The 15,058-nt window shown below is 32.2% G+C and overlaps 1 protein-coding gene across 1 annotated transcript; it reads right to left on the reverse strand.

Annotated features, from left to right (window-relative positions):
* Positions 1-1,269: 1,269 nt before the first annotated feature.
* On the reverse strand, positions 1,270-2,533 carry LOC146881605 (uncharacterized). The gene is made up of 2 exons (XM_085669257.1): positions 1,500-2,533; positions 1,270-1,388 (listed from the first exon to the last, which is right to left on the reverse strand). Exons 1-2 carry the CDS (start codon positions 2,287-2,289, stop codon positions 1,270-1,272), a joined length of 909 nt encoding a protein of 302 aa, XP_085525383.1. The 5' UTR covers positions 2,290-2,533.
* Positions 2,534-15,058: the final 12,525 nt, after the last annotated feature.

The raw sequence follows: 15,058 nt of genomic DNA on the forward strand, positions 1-15,058 counted from the left end.
GAAGAAGAAGCCTACAGACTCTACCTATTCATTTTGTAATAAAAAAAAAGAAATTAATCGAAGGAATCGTTGAATTTTATATATTTGAGGATAATATTAAAAGAACATTATTTAATATTACTAGGTATTTAGAAGTTGTAAGTTAATAATTTAGAAAATAAATAAAAATAAAATAGTATCAGACAAAAATAAACTCTTAATTATAAAATCCAGCATAACATAAAGTATATAAAAAAATATTAAAAAAATAAAAAAGTCACATAAAATATTAAAACCTGTGATACTGCAGGCAAGCCAAACATTCATATCGGCAATGGTAACTGTGAATTACTTTTTTTTTTTCGAAAAGCCAAAACCAAAGACTGTATTTCATTCCTTTAATTAAATAAAGAAAACGTAAAAAGAATTAATTTATTTTTATTTTAATTCAATCTTTAATTTTAAAACAAAATCTTTTTTTATTTATTATTTAAAAATAAAATTAAATAAAGAAAAATTTAAAGAAACACTTTTTGATCAATTTTATTATTTTTTAGACAATTTATTACTGTTTATTTTTTAATATTTTGGAAATAATTTTTTTAATAATTCGGACGAAATTGGGTGTTGACAGAAACTACATGTCTTTTTTTTTTGTTTGATTTTTATCTTGATTGTGAGCTTCAAGTGGTGACTCCTTTTCACTCATATCAAAACCCTTTTTACTCATCTCGAAACATTTGTCACTCATCTTCATCTACTTCTCATTCCAATTAAGTTTTCAACTACTTAAGTCTTCAATCACATCAGTCCTCATTTTCATTTACTCTCCAATTGTTTCTTTCTTTGAGTTTTCTTGAGGTGTTATCACTGTGTATTTATTTAATTGAATAGTTTTTTAATCCTAGTATATCTAGTTTGCTTGACTATCTTAGCCGAATTGAACAATGCAATTTGCATTTGAACCAAACTTGATAGCTCATAATTCACTTTAGCTTGTATTAACAATGTCCCCTTTATTCATTTTTTTTGTGGGATTTTACTTCACTGTTTTAGTCGAACTAAACAATGCAATTCACATTTGAACCACCCTTGATATCTTACAATGCATCTTAGCTTGTATCAATAAGGTCCCCCTTTATATAATTTTTTGTGGACTTTCAGTTGAATGAATGAACTTGTAAACAAGGTAGGATAAACCTAGTATGGGGATGTTTAGGGTGTACTAATATCTACATTAACCTTTCCTTCTTATTATCATAATCATAATAACGTGGACTGAGATGATGTCTATTGATAGAGGCCACAAACTCTTACAGCTGGAGCTCTCTGATTGGAAGCAAGTTGATTGACCAGTGTAGTAAGAGCATCAATCTTACTTTCCAACTTCTTTGTGTACTCGGCTGCTCCTACATCATGAACACCTCTAACAACTATGGCATCACTCCTTGTGCCAAATTGTTGAGAATTTGAAGCCATGTTCTCTATCAGTTGTCTGGCTGCAGCTGGGGTTATGTTACCAAGGGCACCACCACTTGCAACATCAATCTTATTTCGATCCATGTGGTGCAAGCCTTCATAAAAATACTGCAGGAGGAGATGTTCAGAAATCTGATGGTGTGGACAACTTGAACAAAGATTCTTGAACCTCTCCCAGTACTCATAAAGGGTCTCCCCAGATTGCTGCTTGATGCCAGAAATCTCCTTCTGTATGGCTGTTGTCCTTGAAGCAGGAAAGAACTTGGCAAGGAACAATCTCTTCAGGTCATCCCAGCTTGTGATGGACCTGGGTGCTAGGTAGTACAGCCAGTCTTTCGCATTACCCTCCAAAGAATGAGGGAAAGCCTTCAAGTATACATGGTCCTCTTGTACATCTGCAGGCTTCATGGTGGAACAGATGACATGAAACTGCTTCAAGTGTTTGCACGGGTCCTCACCTGCAAGACCATGAAACTTTGGCAACAAGTGTATCAAACCAGTTTTCAACACATATGGAACCTCCTCCTCAGGGTATTGTATGCATAAACTATCATAAGTGAACTCTGGTGCAGTGAGCTCACTCATGGTTCTCTCATGAGGTGGAGGAGGTTGAGCCATGTTATCAGTATGAAAATGCTCAGAATATACAGTATGCTCAGAATGCAAAGAATGAGGAGTGTCAGGAATGTGATGAGAATCAGAAGAATCAGGAAATGTCACTGAATATTCAGCATGCAAAGATGGATTCCTAGGATGCCTACTTCCTCTGTGGAATGTCCTATCAATTTCAGGGTCAAATGGTTGTAATTCACTTGGGTTTCCCCTAGTCATGCACCAAAAAGCACTAATTGTAGTGATATTGGCATAACAAAGGGTATAACTACAAGTATACTCAAACGACCTTCAAATGACTTGAAAATTGGTAGGATATTCCTTTGAGTGGTCAAACAGAAGCACAAAAAAAATCAGATCAAAACTCAAAGCACAAGTATTTTTTTCAATTTTTCAAAAGTAAAAAAAATGAAGAAAAATCACAAAAAACATTGCTGAAATGTAGAAAATGGCATTTTCTGGAGAATCTGAGTTTGCAAACCGGCGGAATGACACTATTCATGCGCGCCGCGACACTATTCACTACACTACACAGAAACACACAGGAATGGAAACAGGCACTGAACTTAACACAACATTAACATCACAATGAACATATACCAACTCAACCACACTTGAACTACACACACACACCAAAACACAAAACACAAACACACTGGAAATTTTACTATGAACGAAATGATTGGTCCCCGGCAACGGCGCCAAATTTGATAGAGGTCGTACCCCACCAAATTAAAACATATTAAATGCAGTACATGAAAGTGAACCAAGTCGTCTCCCAACGACTAATATTTTCATTCAAAGCGAATTTTCCAGATGAACACAACAATAAAACACAGGGGGGGGTTGGCAGACAGATTCGGAATGCTAATCAATAGATTAATTTAAATGCTACAGTGACTAAAACCGTATTGACATCCCTGATTCAAACGCAATTTCACTTATCATAGGCCACCAAATTAACACCAACCCTGCCTTGTCTCAATCCACTAGATAATAATTCACTAAGCGAAAATTACAATCTAGCTTCATTATGCAATTAAGCAATGCACACATCCTTAAACTCGTGACAGCCAAGCTACATATATTAAGCATGAACGTATCTTAAACAAAACACATGCAATTACTCTGTAAATTAAGCATTGACAGATTCACCACATGCATTCCACAAATTCAGAACAAAACATGGCAGATTTCACAAAACAAGCACAACCTCAAAGCTTCATTGCATTTTTCATCAAGGAGTCAATACACGAATTTAGCTAGACATGGAAATGAGTAATTAAACACTTCAAAACTGAAATCACAAAAATCAGAACCAAGAACCCTAACTTATCAAATCTGAAAACGCAATTTAAGAGCAAAAATTGAGATTTCAAAGCTTAAATGGAATGCAAAACGGTGTTATCATATATAAATGTGAAAACCCCATGAATGGATATTGTTCCAAGTCAATAAAACCCACAAAACGAACTGTCCAAGCAAGAAAACGAATTCCAAACGTAAAACCCTCAATGGGTGCTGTCAAATATGCATAAAAACGGTAAAAATGAGCCAAAAACGTGAAAAACCGCAAGGTGGGCATCCATGGAAGCTTGGAGAACGAAAATGGAGGTTTTGAAGAGAGGTTGAAGATGATGGAGCGGCTGCCCCCTTCTCATGCAGACCTAATTCTTGGTCATATCACCCATGCCACTCAGAATTACAAAACTGCCATTATGAGCCGCAGAATTACAAAAATGCCACTCTAGGCCTCAAATGTTGACCCATTGACTTTGCTGACATGGAAATGACATGGAAATGATGTGGCAATGATGTGGAAAGTTTCTTCAACTAAATATTAATGTCCAAGCTCCAAAATTGCTTCACCCAAATACCTAAAAATAATTAAAAACAAAAATTAGGCCAAATAATGTGAAATTAGTCCAAATTCGGAACAGTGGCCCAATAAAGCCCAACAGATGAAAAACACTCTAATGATGAACAATTAAGCACTAATCAACTGTCTAATGGGTGCACAAAGGCTAGTGGAATAGAAGAAAATAATGACTCATCATCTATCACAATATGTGTTATGATCTCGATCCTTTCCTATATGCCCCCAAATATAATATTGGAGAGAACTATAAGTACGTGGGTGATGGTGAATAATGAATATAATTACCAATAATATTCTCATTACCTTTTGTATAGAATAGTCAATGCTTTTACAATGTGGTAGCTTGATGGCTTCTTCTTGTCTCCATTGAGGCTTTCATGAGGAATGGAGGCTCCATGGATGGTATTGGATGCGGAAGCATGAAGGAAAGAAGCTTAAGGTGTTTGGTTTGGTGTAGGTGAAAGGATTCTTAAGAGAGGTGAGGCCAACTCCTAAGGAGGAAGACTAGAGTAAACTAGAGAAGAGTTTACTCTAAGGTGAGCTCAAAAGAGATTTGTGCACAATTTTAAGCTGAAAAATACATCTCCTAAGCCTTCTATTTATAGGCTAAAATGAGACCAAGGAGTCTCCAAAAAGTGGAGGGAAAAAGGAGTCTAGAAAGTTGAATTTTGGAGCCAAAAAGGAGCATGTGGGAGGTGTGACTTCCCACCTAAGCAAGTCACACTTGTCTTGCCATGGGAAGCTAACTCTCATCCCTGGAGGGCAAGTTTGAGAAGCTTTTAGGCTTTTCTAGAGTAGACACACTATTCTTGGCCCATTTGGCCCAATTCCCCTTTTTGGTCCAAAATTACTTCTAAAGCCCAATTTCCTCTAAGGCCCAATACATGGCCCAAAGAAAACCCTATTCTACTGGGCCCAAAATACAAAGCCCAAAAGTTAAATTCTAATCTAATATTTAAACAATGTTAGCCCAAAAGATAAGAGCTTGAGCCCTCTCAATAGTTGAGGACCACTCTTCTTGTCTGCATTTGGCCAAGGCTGACGTTTGTCATCATCCCCTCCTTCTTGCGAAGGATCTGTCCTCAGATCTACATGTTTCTTCATGACAACAGCCTTTATTATTGTTCTTCTTGTGTCTTCCTCCTCTAGGATCAAAGACCATCCTACAACAAACACCAAACAACAAAATGAATTTTATACTGGTAAACATCCAAACAATGCGACTCCCGTTGTTCATACACCTTGTATCAAATGAATGATATAGGTATTTGGTTTTAGGAGCTTTTTCATTTTGCTTCTTATTTTCCTTATGTTGAATCCATATAACTTTGAAAATATTTCCTTTTTCAACACAAGGTTTATTTTGGTCTTGCTTTTCTCGTTTAGAGGAAGAAGTAAGCCTGACCTTATTTTCACACATGTCTTTGCCCCTTAGAATGATGACTTTTTTGCTAGGGCACTCAAAAGTCTTGTGTTTTCTACCTAGATAATTGGAACTTGTTGTTTCACTAATATGCATGTTGGTAGAATTTTCTTTTTCTTTCTTTATTTTATTTTTCATTTGCATTTGATCTTCTACCACTTGGGGGTGATAAAGGATGCAAGACAAATTTTCTATCCTTGTGAGTGAAGGTGATTTCATTGGTAAGACCATTATGCATGGTTTTCTTGTCAAATTGCCAAGGTCTTCCCAATAAAACATGGCAAGCTTCCATAGGTACTACATCACATAGCACACTATCTTCATATTTCCCTATGGATAACTTGATCTTTACTTGATGTTGGATTGTTAAATCCCCACTTTCATTAAGCCAATGCAGTTTGTAAGGTTTTGGATGGGGAATGATAGTCAAAGCCAACTTATCAACCAACCTTGTACTACAACAGTTGCAACATGAACCACTATCAACAATGAGAGAACAAGTGTTTTCTAAAATTTTACATCTTGTATGAAAGATGTTCTCTCTTTGTGTTGGCTCTTTTGGAATGGGTTGGTTGCTAAGAAGTCTTCTAATCATTATAAGGTCTCTTTCACAGGGATAGGCAATTTCCTTAGACTCATCATTAGACTCCTCACTAGAAGTCTCACTCTCACTTTCTTGCTCATCTTGGCTACTATAGTGGTTCACACCCCTTAAGATCATGGTCTTTTTGGTGGGGCATTGAGATGCAACATGATCTCTACCAAGACACTTGAAACATTTGATTTCACCAGTGCGAGTGTGTGAAGATGTGCCTACCCTTGTTTTCTCCTTTTCCTTGAAACTTTTGGAGGGTTCCTCTTTGACTTGCTTACCCTCCCTCTTGAATTCTTTCTTGGTATAAGAGTTAGAGTAGTCATTTCGAAAAATTTTCCTTAGAATTTGTTGCTCTACCTTTATGCAAAGTTGAACCAAGTCATTTAAGTCTTGGTAGGGCAACAATTCTACTCTATCTCTTATCTCAAGACTTAAGCCACTAAGAAACCTTGCAATGGTGGTATCCTCAGACTCCCTAATCGCAGCCCTCATCATATATAACTCCATCTTTTGTCTATATTCTTTCACTTTCATTTTATTTTGATGGAGTCTTTGGAGCTTATCCATTAGCTCTCTATGATAGTAGGAGGGAATATGTCTTCTCCTAAGCGCTCCTTTGAGGTCATTCCAATATTTGACCTCGGGACTTTGATTGATTCTCCTATCTCTTTCGAGGGCAGTCCACCAATACATAGCATTGCCCTGAAAGCTAAGGGTAGCTAAGGGTACTTTCCTCTCCTCACTTATTTGATGGCAAGCAAAGAGTTGCTCAACCTTCATTTCCCAATTAAGATAAGCTTCAACATCATCTTTCCCATAAAAGTGAGGGAGGTCTATTCTAATGGCTCTTGGTTCCCTAGGCTCTCTTCTTTCTCTTCTTAGAGGAGGAGGAGATTGATAGAAGTTGTCAACTAGTCTACTATCTTCTTCATAGTGTGTGACTAGTGTTGGAGTGTGGGAGTACAAATGTTGACTCCTATTACTCATCCTCTCATGCAACCTTTCCATATTTCTTGTTCCCCACCTCTCTTCATCTAAAAGTTGATGAAACCTATCTCTTTCTTGTTTTACCCTTTCCCTTGCAATTATTTCATCTTCCTTCCAACGTAGTAGTGCTCTCAAATCAAAGGCAATTTGTTTCAAACTTATTTCTTCTTCATTTGAAGCACTCATACATTGAGAAGGAGGTTGAGACATTTTTTCTTTAGAATACTTTGGTCTTTAAAAGAAAATTTAAAAGAAGAAGTAGATAGCAAAAGCTTTTAGTTCTTCTCCAGGAAAGAGAGGTGAATCACTTTGATTGCTTACATACCAAGTCTTTCCTAGCCAAGGGAACTTGAAACTTTTGTACAAAACTTTTAAATGAAATTAATTCAAAGACTAAGTTGACACACACTAAAGTATTAAACAAGAAAATTAAAAACAAGAAAGATTATAAGCTATATGCGGCCTAAGTTTTGGTAGAAGTAGAAGGCACTTGGAACCTTCAAACTTAACCACTAAAAGCGCTTCACTAATGTATAGAAGAGGTTCTAGTTAGGAGATGGGATTTAGTACCTAAGACTCCCCCAAGACACCTAACTAGGCCATGAACACAAGAAGGAAAGCATTACAATTTTACAACTCAATTTGAATACAATCAAAGTGCACAAAATGTAAAAGGTCTTCTTGGCTTTGTCTTCTTGGCTTGGTCCTCACAAGTGTTTCACTCTTGCACTTCCTCTTGATCTCACCAAAGAGGATTCTCTTTCGGGACTAGGTACTCCACCTCCTAGGATGCTACCTTAGGAAAATTAGATCACCTCAAAAAAGAAGTATGCACCAAATATAGAAACCAAACCAAAAGAGGTCAAGAAATAAAGCAAGAAAAACACAAAATTATAATTGCTAAACCAAAAGTGAATAATGCCATGACAAACTCAAAGGATTACCAGAGAAATGACAAACTAAAAATAAGGTAAAGAAACAAGATAAGCACTCAAATGAATTACCTAATGAATGGCACTAGAATGGATGAAAAACAACCAAAATAAGCTAGAAAACTGCACTGAAATTTGATTTTTCACTCACTACCAGTCCAAAAACGTGAATTCAGGCCTCAGCTTCAGCTATTTTTCATTTTTTCATTTCTCAACATTTTTCAATGATTCTTTTTTTCACTTTTTCGTCTATGTCTTAGCTAAAAGAGTCAAAAATTAGATTTGGATTTGCACCAGCTAATTGTTTATGATAAATCAAATACAAACAGTGTGCAGTCAGACAGAAACTGGAACAGCAGTAAAATGCAACAAAATAATGCTCTCAAACTCAAGTGTGTTAGGAATACAAGTGTGAGTCTAAGTCCCACATTGACCAGAAATGAGAAAGTAGAGCACTATATAAGTAAAACCTGACAAAGTGATGGTAGTGATTCTAGTGTACTTCTTTTGCCACTTTCTTTTGATCTTTTATTTTGATTCTTTTTGGCACTTGCTTGTATTCTTTTTGTGCTCTTTTTCTTTCTTTTTATAGCTCTTACAGCAGCTAGTTTCCACCACAAAACATAATCACCACCACACTATGCTTGATCATTTGCATTTTAATGGAAACAAAAAGCACAAAGGAGAAGGAAACTTAAAGGAATCAAAAGAAGATCATGAAACACAATGGAAATTGACTCTAAGACATTGCTAAGATCTAAATAGCAATCTGAACTCAAAAACAGAAATGAAAAAGCACCAAAGCACAATTAATTGAAAGGAAATTTAGTGTGATTTATGGTGATGTTAAGCAAGCACAAGGAAAATTCCCAGTGGAAATTAAGATAACTAAGGTTATCTAGATGTGAAGGTTCATTTCCAAGGCTCAAAGAGAGAAGAGAGTGTTAATTTTTAAGGACTAAAACTGCACTCAAATCTGAAACAGAATTCAGCAGCACATCACCAACAAATTCAAAGAAAATTAAAAGCTAAACAAGGAATTAATGACATATATGGACTAAACATGACTCTAGACCAAACATATGGATCTTAAAATCAAAATAAACTCAAGAACAAGAGAATGAACTGAACAAAAAAACAACAAATACTCAATTAAAATGAAAAGTAAACGATAGAAACCAAATAGAACACCTAAAGCACACAAGGATGGTTCAAGATGAAGCAAATGAAGATGAACCAAAGTAAAAAAACATTAATACTAAAAATAAAATGAACAAAAACAGCAAGACAAGTAGAAGAAGTGATGAACAACACGGAATTGGAAAAAAAAAATGGAGAAGAAGCACTTAACTCACTAAAACCAAGGCTCATGATACCACATGATGGCTTCTTCTTGTCTCCATTGAGGCTTGCATGAAGAATTGAGGCTTGCAAGTTTGAGAAGCTTTTAGGCTTTTCTAGAGTAGACACACTACTCTTGGCCCATTTGGCCCAATTCCCCTTTTTGGTCCAAAATTACTTCTAAAGCCCAATTTCCTCTAAGGCCCAATACATGGTCCAAAGAAAACCCTATTCTACTGGGCACAAAATACAAAGCCCAAAAGTTAAATTCTAATCTAATATTTAAACAATGTTGGCCCAAAAGATAATAGCTTGGGCCCTCTCAACAGTTGAGGACCACTCTTCTTGTACGCATTTGGCCAAGGCTGGCGTTTGTCATCATAGCTTGAATTTATGTAAGAGGAGAAAATTTATATAGGAAAGAAAATTTGTCTTTACATTTATCTTGCATGACAATATGGAAACATGTGTCTAACTTTCTAGTACAAACTATTGTGGAAATTCCTCTTGCCATAATGATAACTTTACCCTAAATCAAACATGCCTCCATAGAAAATACATGCACAATGACCTCACAACTTTTTTACAATTTTTTTAAAAAGCGAGTGAATCTAAGCTAATCTAAATCCATTCAAATTTGCATCTTTCTTTTTTGGCCAAAACAATACAAGGTAGAAAAGAACAGTCTCATGTTTTATGACTTCAATGTCTTCAAAGTATTAGAAATCACACGTTTTACTCTCTATTTGTTTGTATTTATTTCCATTACTTATTTAGACATATTTATAATAGAAAATTACACTATAAGTTTCATATTTTTATGGTTAATTATTCTGTACAAGAACCTTCTTATTAAAACTTTGATATGTGTGACTTATGGGTGGGACTGTTATATGTACATCATAATATAGCAGCTTCACACTTCATTCAGTTTGAACTCCAAGGTATGAATAAAAATTGCAACAAATTGTGGCACTGTATATGAGTGGCCATTATATGGTGCATTTGAAATCAAAGAAACAAAGGGTTGATGTTGATGAAGTATTATTTTCATACTCTGATTAGTGTTTGTGCCCAACTTAAATCATGGTCTTGGATAGTGTACAAAAATCCTAAAGCATTATTTTCATACTCTGATTAGTGTTTGTGCCCAACCATCTGTTTACAATCTTTGTGCTTTTAGCAGATATTAGGCTCTTCTATTTAGGTTGGTGGTGGACTCATTTTTTATCCCTGTATTAGTAGACTGTTATATTATCTGATGGGGTGGGGACGTGAATGTAATGTTCTTTGTTTACAATAGGTTCAGAATGAAATTCTATCTGTGTATGGTTTTGTGTTGCTTAAGTCTTGTTTAGTTTTTGCATGGTAAGAACCTATCACGATAGCAAGAATAATTATATTGACATGACTTGTTCTTTTGGTATTGGAATCTATATTGGTGTGTGGTGTTATGCTTATGATTCTATGCAGGATCCATATGCGAGATCATAACACATATTTGATACACATCATCTCAGTCCACATTATTATGATAATAAGAAGGAAGGTTAATATAGATATTACTACACCCTAAACATCCCCATACTAGGTTTATCCTACCTTGTTTACAGGTCCGTTAATTCAACTACCATTGTCAATTGTTGGTAATCATGCAATAAGAAAATAATCTTTTCAAGCAAAATAGTCACAAAAAGTTTTACTAGATTCATTTTTTTTTATTTCTTGCAAAAACTTCAAACTTTCATAGAATTTTTTTTTGTGAACAAAACTACAAACATTTATCGTGTATTTTTTTTTGGACAAAAGTCATACTTCTCATGCAATTTTTTTGGACAAAATTGCAACCCTTTTAATACCACACAACTATTCAAGTCTCTCATAGGTTCAAATGATATATTATGTTGTGGTGATAACTAAAAAAAAACTATTTATTTCTATAGTACTTTTCTGCTACATTACTCATTATATTATATGATGTGGAACTTTAATGAGTACTCACTGTAGAACCAACACTAATAAGAGCATCTCACGTGTAATCAAGCAATCAAAAGTTTTAAGTGGTGATTTAAAAAAACAAAACCATTAGAAATAATATATGTATAACAAGTGAAGAAACTGAATTTCATATGAGAGATTTTATAATTATATTTTTAAATATTTAATTTACTTTTGACTTTTAAAATTAAGAGATTTTATTTTATCTTATATTATATTATTTTCATTTTTTAAATCATTATTTTACTACTATTTTTTTTATATATATTCTAAGATTATTTGAAACATACAATAATTTGGAAATTCTATTTAGTAACATTTTTTGAATTTTATCAAATTAAATAACAAAATCTTTTTATTTTTTCAAAAGAATATGATTTCTTTTTAATTCAATATTTTTTCACTTTGATCATTTATATTTTTTTTATTTCTTAATATTTACAAAAGAAGCTTTTTACTCTCTAGACTTTACAAGAAAAAGCATCCCCTAATGTTAGAATGGATGCCCATGAGCAATGGCGGAACAACGTTGGAACTAAGGGGGCCATGAACCCCAATTTTTTTCTTTTTTTACATTTATATAATTTAATATATGATTTTAAATAAATTTTTTCAAATTTAATATTTTAATAAATATTTATACATTTATATTTATATATAAGAAAAAGTTTTCTTTTTTACATTTATTTTTCAATTTAATCTTTTAAACATTTTTTAAATAAAAATAATTATTTTATTAATATTATTTTTTAAATTGTTATTTATTTAATTTAATCATTTTTATTTTTTAAAATTGAATCATTATAAATGAAAATTAATTATACTAAAATTATAAAAATTATTTATATCTAATTTTACAATTATAATAATAATAATAATTGTAATTTTATTAATTTTTATTATCATAAAAAAAGTAAATACAATGTTTTAACTAGTTTATAAAAAAATTTTAGGATTACTCTTTTGGTTCCTCTTTTCGTTCAAAAATATTAAGTTACTCATTTAGTTTTTTTTTTTAATTTCAATTTGGTCCGAATTTTTTAAAATTATGTAATTTTGTCCTTTTTTGTTAAATTTACTGAATCAAATCAAGAATTTTTCATCAAAACTGAAGTTGTGAATGATTTGCTTTGTGGGTGTAATTGGCATAATTGTAATATCAATTTTAATGAAAATTTTTTGTTCCGCTTCAAGAAATTTAACGAAAAAGATAAAATTGGATTAATTTTTATAAAATCGAGACCAAATTGAAACTAAAAAACACTAGATGACCAACATGATATTTTTAGACAAAAAAATGGACCAAAGAATAATTTAACCAAAATTTTGACACCCCCAACATATTGCATGAAGTTCCACTACTGCCCATGGGTACATGAATAGTTTCAGATTTTCAAAACCAATTTGGTCGTGGCACAAACTTTTGTTTTACATATTATATTTGTATATATTCTATATTACGTTCTTTTATCTCATTATTTATTTTCACTATTTTAAAAATTTTAATACATTTATTTATTATATATGTAATAACAAACTTACGTGGTAAGAGAGTCACCCCTTTATTTAATAAATCATAAAAATTTAAATTACTCTTGGAATCTTCTCTTTACTTTGAAGTATGTATGTGTTGAAGGCAAGAACTTTGATTGATGATATGATACTAATGATGTGGTTACTCTGTGCCTTCTGTTTTTTATTTTATTATGCGAAATGCAACATGAAATCAAGAAACAAACACACAAATTGAAAAAAAAAAGAATTTCATCACCGTCAATTAAAATTTCCACTTTTGATAACTTTCACACTCTAATTCTAAAAATTAAATATATTTTTGGTCTTTTAACTTATACCGGAAATTAGAATTAACCAAACTTTGAAACTTTGGACCAATTTAATCTTTCATCATTAGAAATGCATGAATTTAATCCTTTTAACCAAATTTTATTAAGTTTATTTGACATTTCAAATGTGCTTCTTAGTTAACATTAAAGCGAAAATATGTAAAATAGTATAAACAACTCAAATGTAAAATAGTTAACATTGAAACGTCAAATAAACTTAACAAAATTTGGTTAAAATGACTAAATTCATGCATTTCTAAGGTTGAGGCACTAAATTGGGTCAAAGTTTCAAAAAGGGACCAATTTCAATTTTCACTAAAAAGTTAAGAGATCAAAAACATATTTAACTCCACTCTATAATATACTCTAACATATGCAAAATGAAAATTTAAAACATGAAAAAAAAAAGACGTAATGACAAATTTTTCATTTCTTTCGATTTAAAATATACAAGAATTTAAACATTTTTTATTTCACCTCACTAACCACAACTTCATCTATGTTTTAATCTTGATTTGTAGAGAAAGATGTATAGTTTAGATATGTTCTTGATGATTTTTTTTCCTTTTCTTTTTATTTTTTATTTTTTGTATTTAGGTTAAAGCAATGTTATTGCTCCTATTAATATATTTGTTCTTGTTGATAAATAAAAAAATAGAGAATTTATATATGGTGGTGGAATAAGAGAAGGGTAAGAGAGTAAAATGTACCTGAAAGATTAAGAACACAATTTTTTTCTGAATTTCAAACTCACTTTGTTTTTTTCATTACAATAGAGTAGATATTAATAAGGTGATGATGAGTGAAAAATTTGGTATGTGTTTTAAGAAGACCCCCTTCTCCAAGGGTCAGGTCAATGTTAAAGAATGTTAAAATATTTGATATCATTTAACTTAATTTTGGGAGTCTAACTTATTCATTGTTTTATAAATTCAAACTTTTTTTATGATGAGATTTTATGTGGTATGGAAGCTTAAAATAGATTGGTGGAAAGTTATAGTACAATACAATCAAATCTTTGAATAGTGACAAATTTTAATGAAAAAATAATTAGTCACTATATAGTTTACCGATACTTATCAATAAAGTATTTAATTTATAAAGATATAATACAATATAATAAAATCTTTGAATACACAAATTTGATTGAAAAAATTTCTTCACATCAAATATATAACAAATAAAATAAAATAATAATAAATAAAAAAAATGTCACGTGATCGGTTTCTAAAGCCTGTGGTGCTGCATTGGTATTGATAGTAATAACGGTGCATTGTTCAGATTTCTTGTAAAGCTAAAATCAGAACATAGGCTTTGTATTGACAGTAATAACGATGCATTTCATGGTATTGGTTCTTTAAATTAGTCCAGATAAAATACATTTTTTAATACGTGTTGCCAATGGTCATTCTGAACAAATAGGATACCAAAAACGAAACCTACTCTCGCTCTTCTATCTTAAAGCAATATGCATCGTTGGTTGTCAAAATATACAACCTAAATTCCCTTTCAACGATCAAGAGGAGTTTGTCCCTATACTACTAAAAAAACTCATATTTCCTGCCAATTTTGTTTTGATTTTTTTTTTTGCAGGAAATACTTATAAATTTTGTTATGAAAAAAAAAATTGTAGGAAATTGCTGCCAATTTTTTTACAAAATATTTTGTATAAAAAACTATTTGTAAAAAATTTTGTAGAAATTGCGAATTTTATAATTTTGTAGAAAATAATGACCCATGAAGGAATTACCTGCTAATTAAAATTCGTAGAAAAAATAGCAGGAAAAAATCTTTTCTTGCAAATTTTTGTTACAAATTTGCAAGAAAATTTCCCTGTAATACGAGAATTTTTAGTAGTGATAGTATTTCTGTTACACAATTAGGTTCAGTTTAAGTTTTTTCTTTCTCTTTATGTTTGTGTCTATATAAGAAAAAGACGTGCTACCTTTTCTTCTTTCATTAATATTCCATTTCTCTCTTTCCCATTTA

The sequence above is a fragment of the Vigna unguiculata genome, chromosome 11 (assembly GCF_037176805.1).
Source record: "Vigna unguiculata cultivar grain cowpea cultivar isolate G323 ecotype 2 chromosome 11, ASM3717680v1, whole genome shotgun sequence".
Lineage (NCBI taxonomy): Eukaryota > Viridiplantae > Streptophyta > Magnoliopsida > Fabales > Fabaceae > Vigna > Vigna unguiculata.

Excerpts from the sequence above, each read along its gene's own strand:
- LOC146881605 (XM_085669257.1), bottom strand. The coding sequence starts at position 2,289 with ATGACTAGGGGAAACCCAAGTGAATTACAACCATTTGACCCTGAAATT. Across the intron at positions 1,389-1,499 it reads TGCAAGTGGTGGTGCCCTTG|GAGCAGCCGAGTACACAAAG; the intron begins GTAACATAACCC and ends TTCATGATGTAG.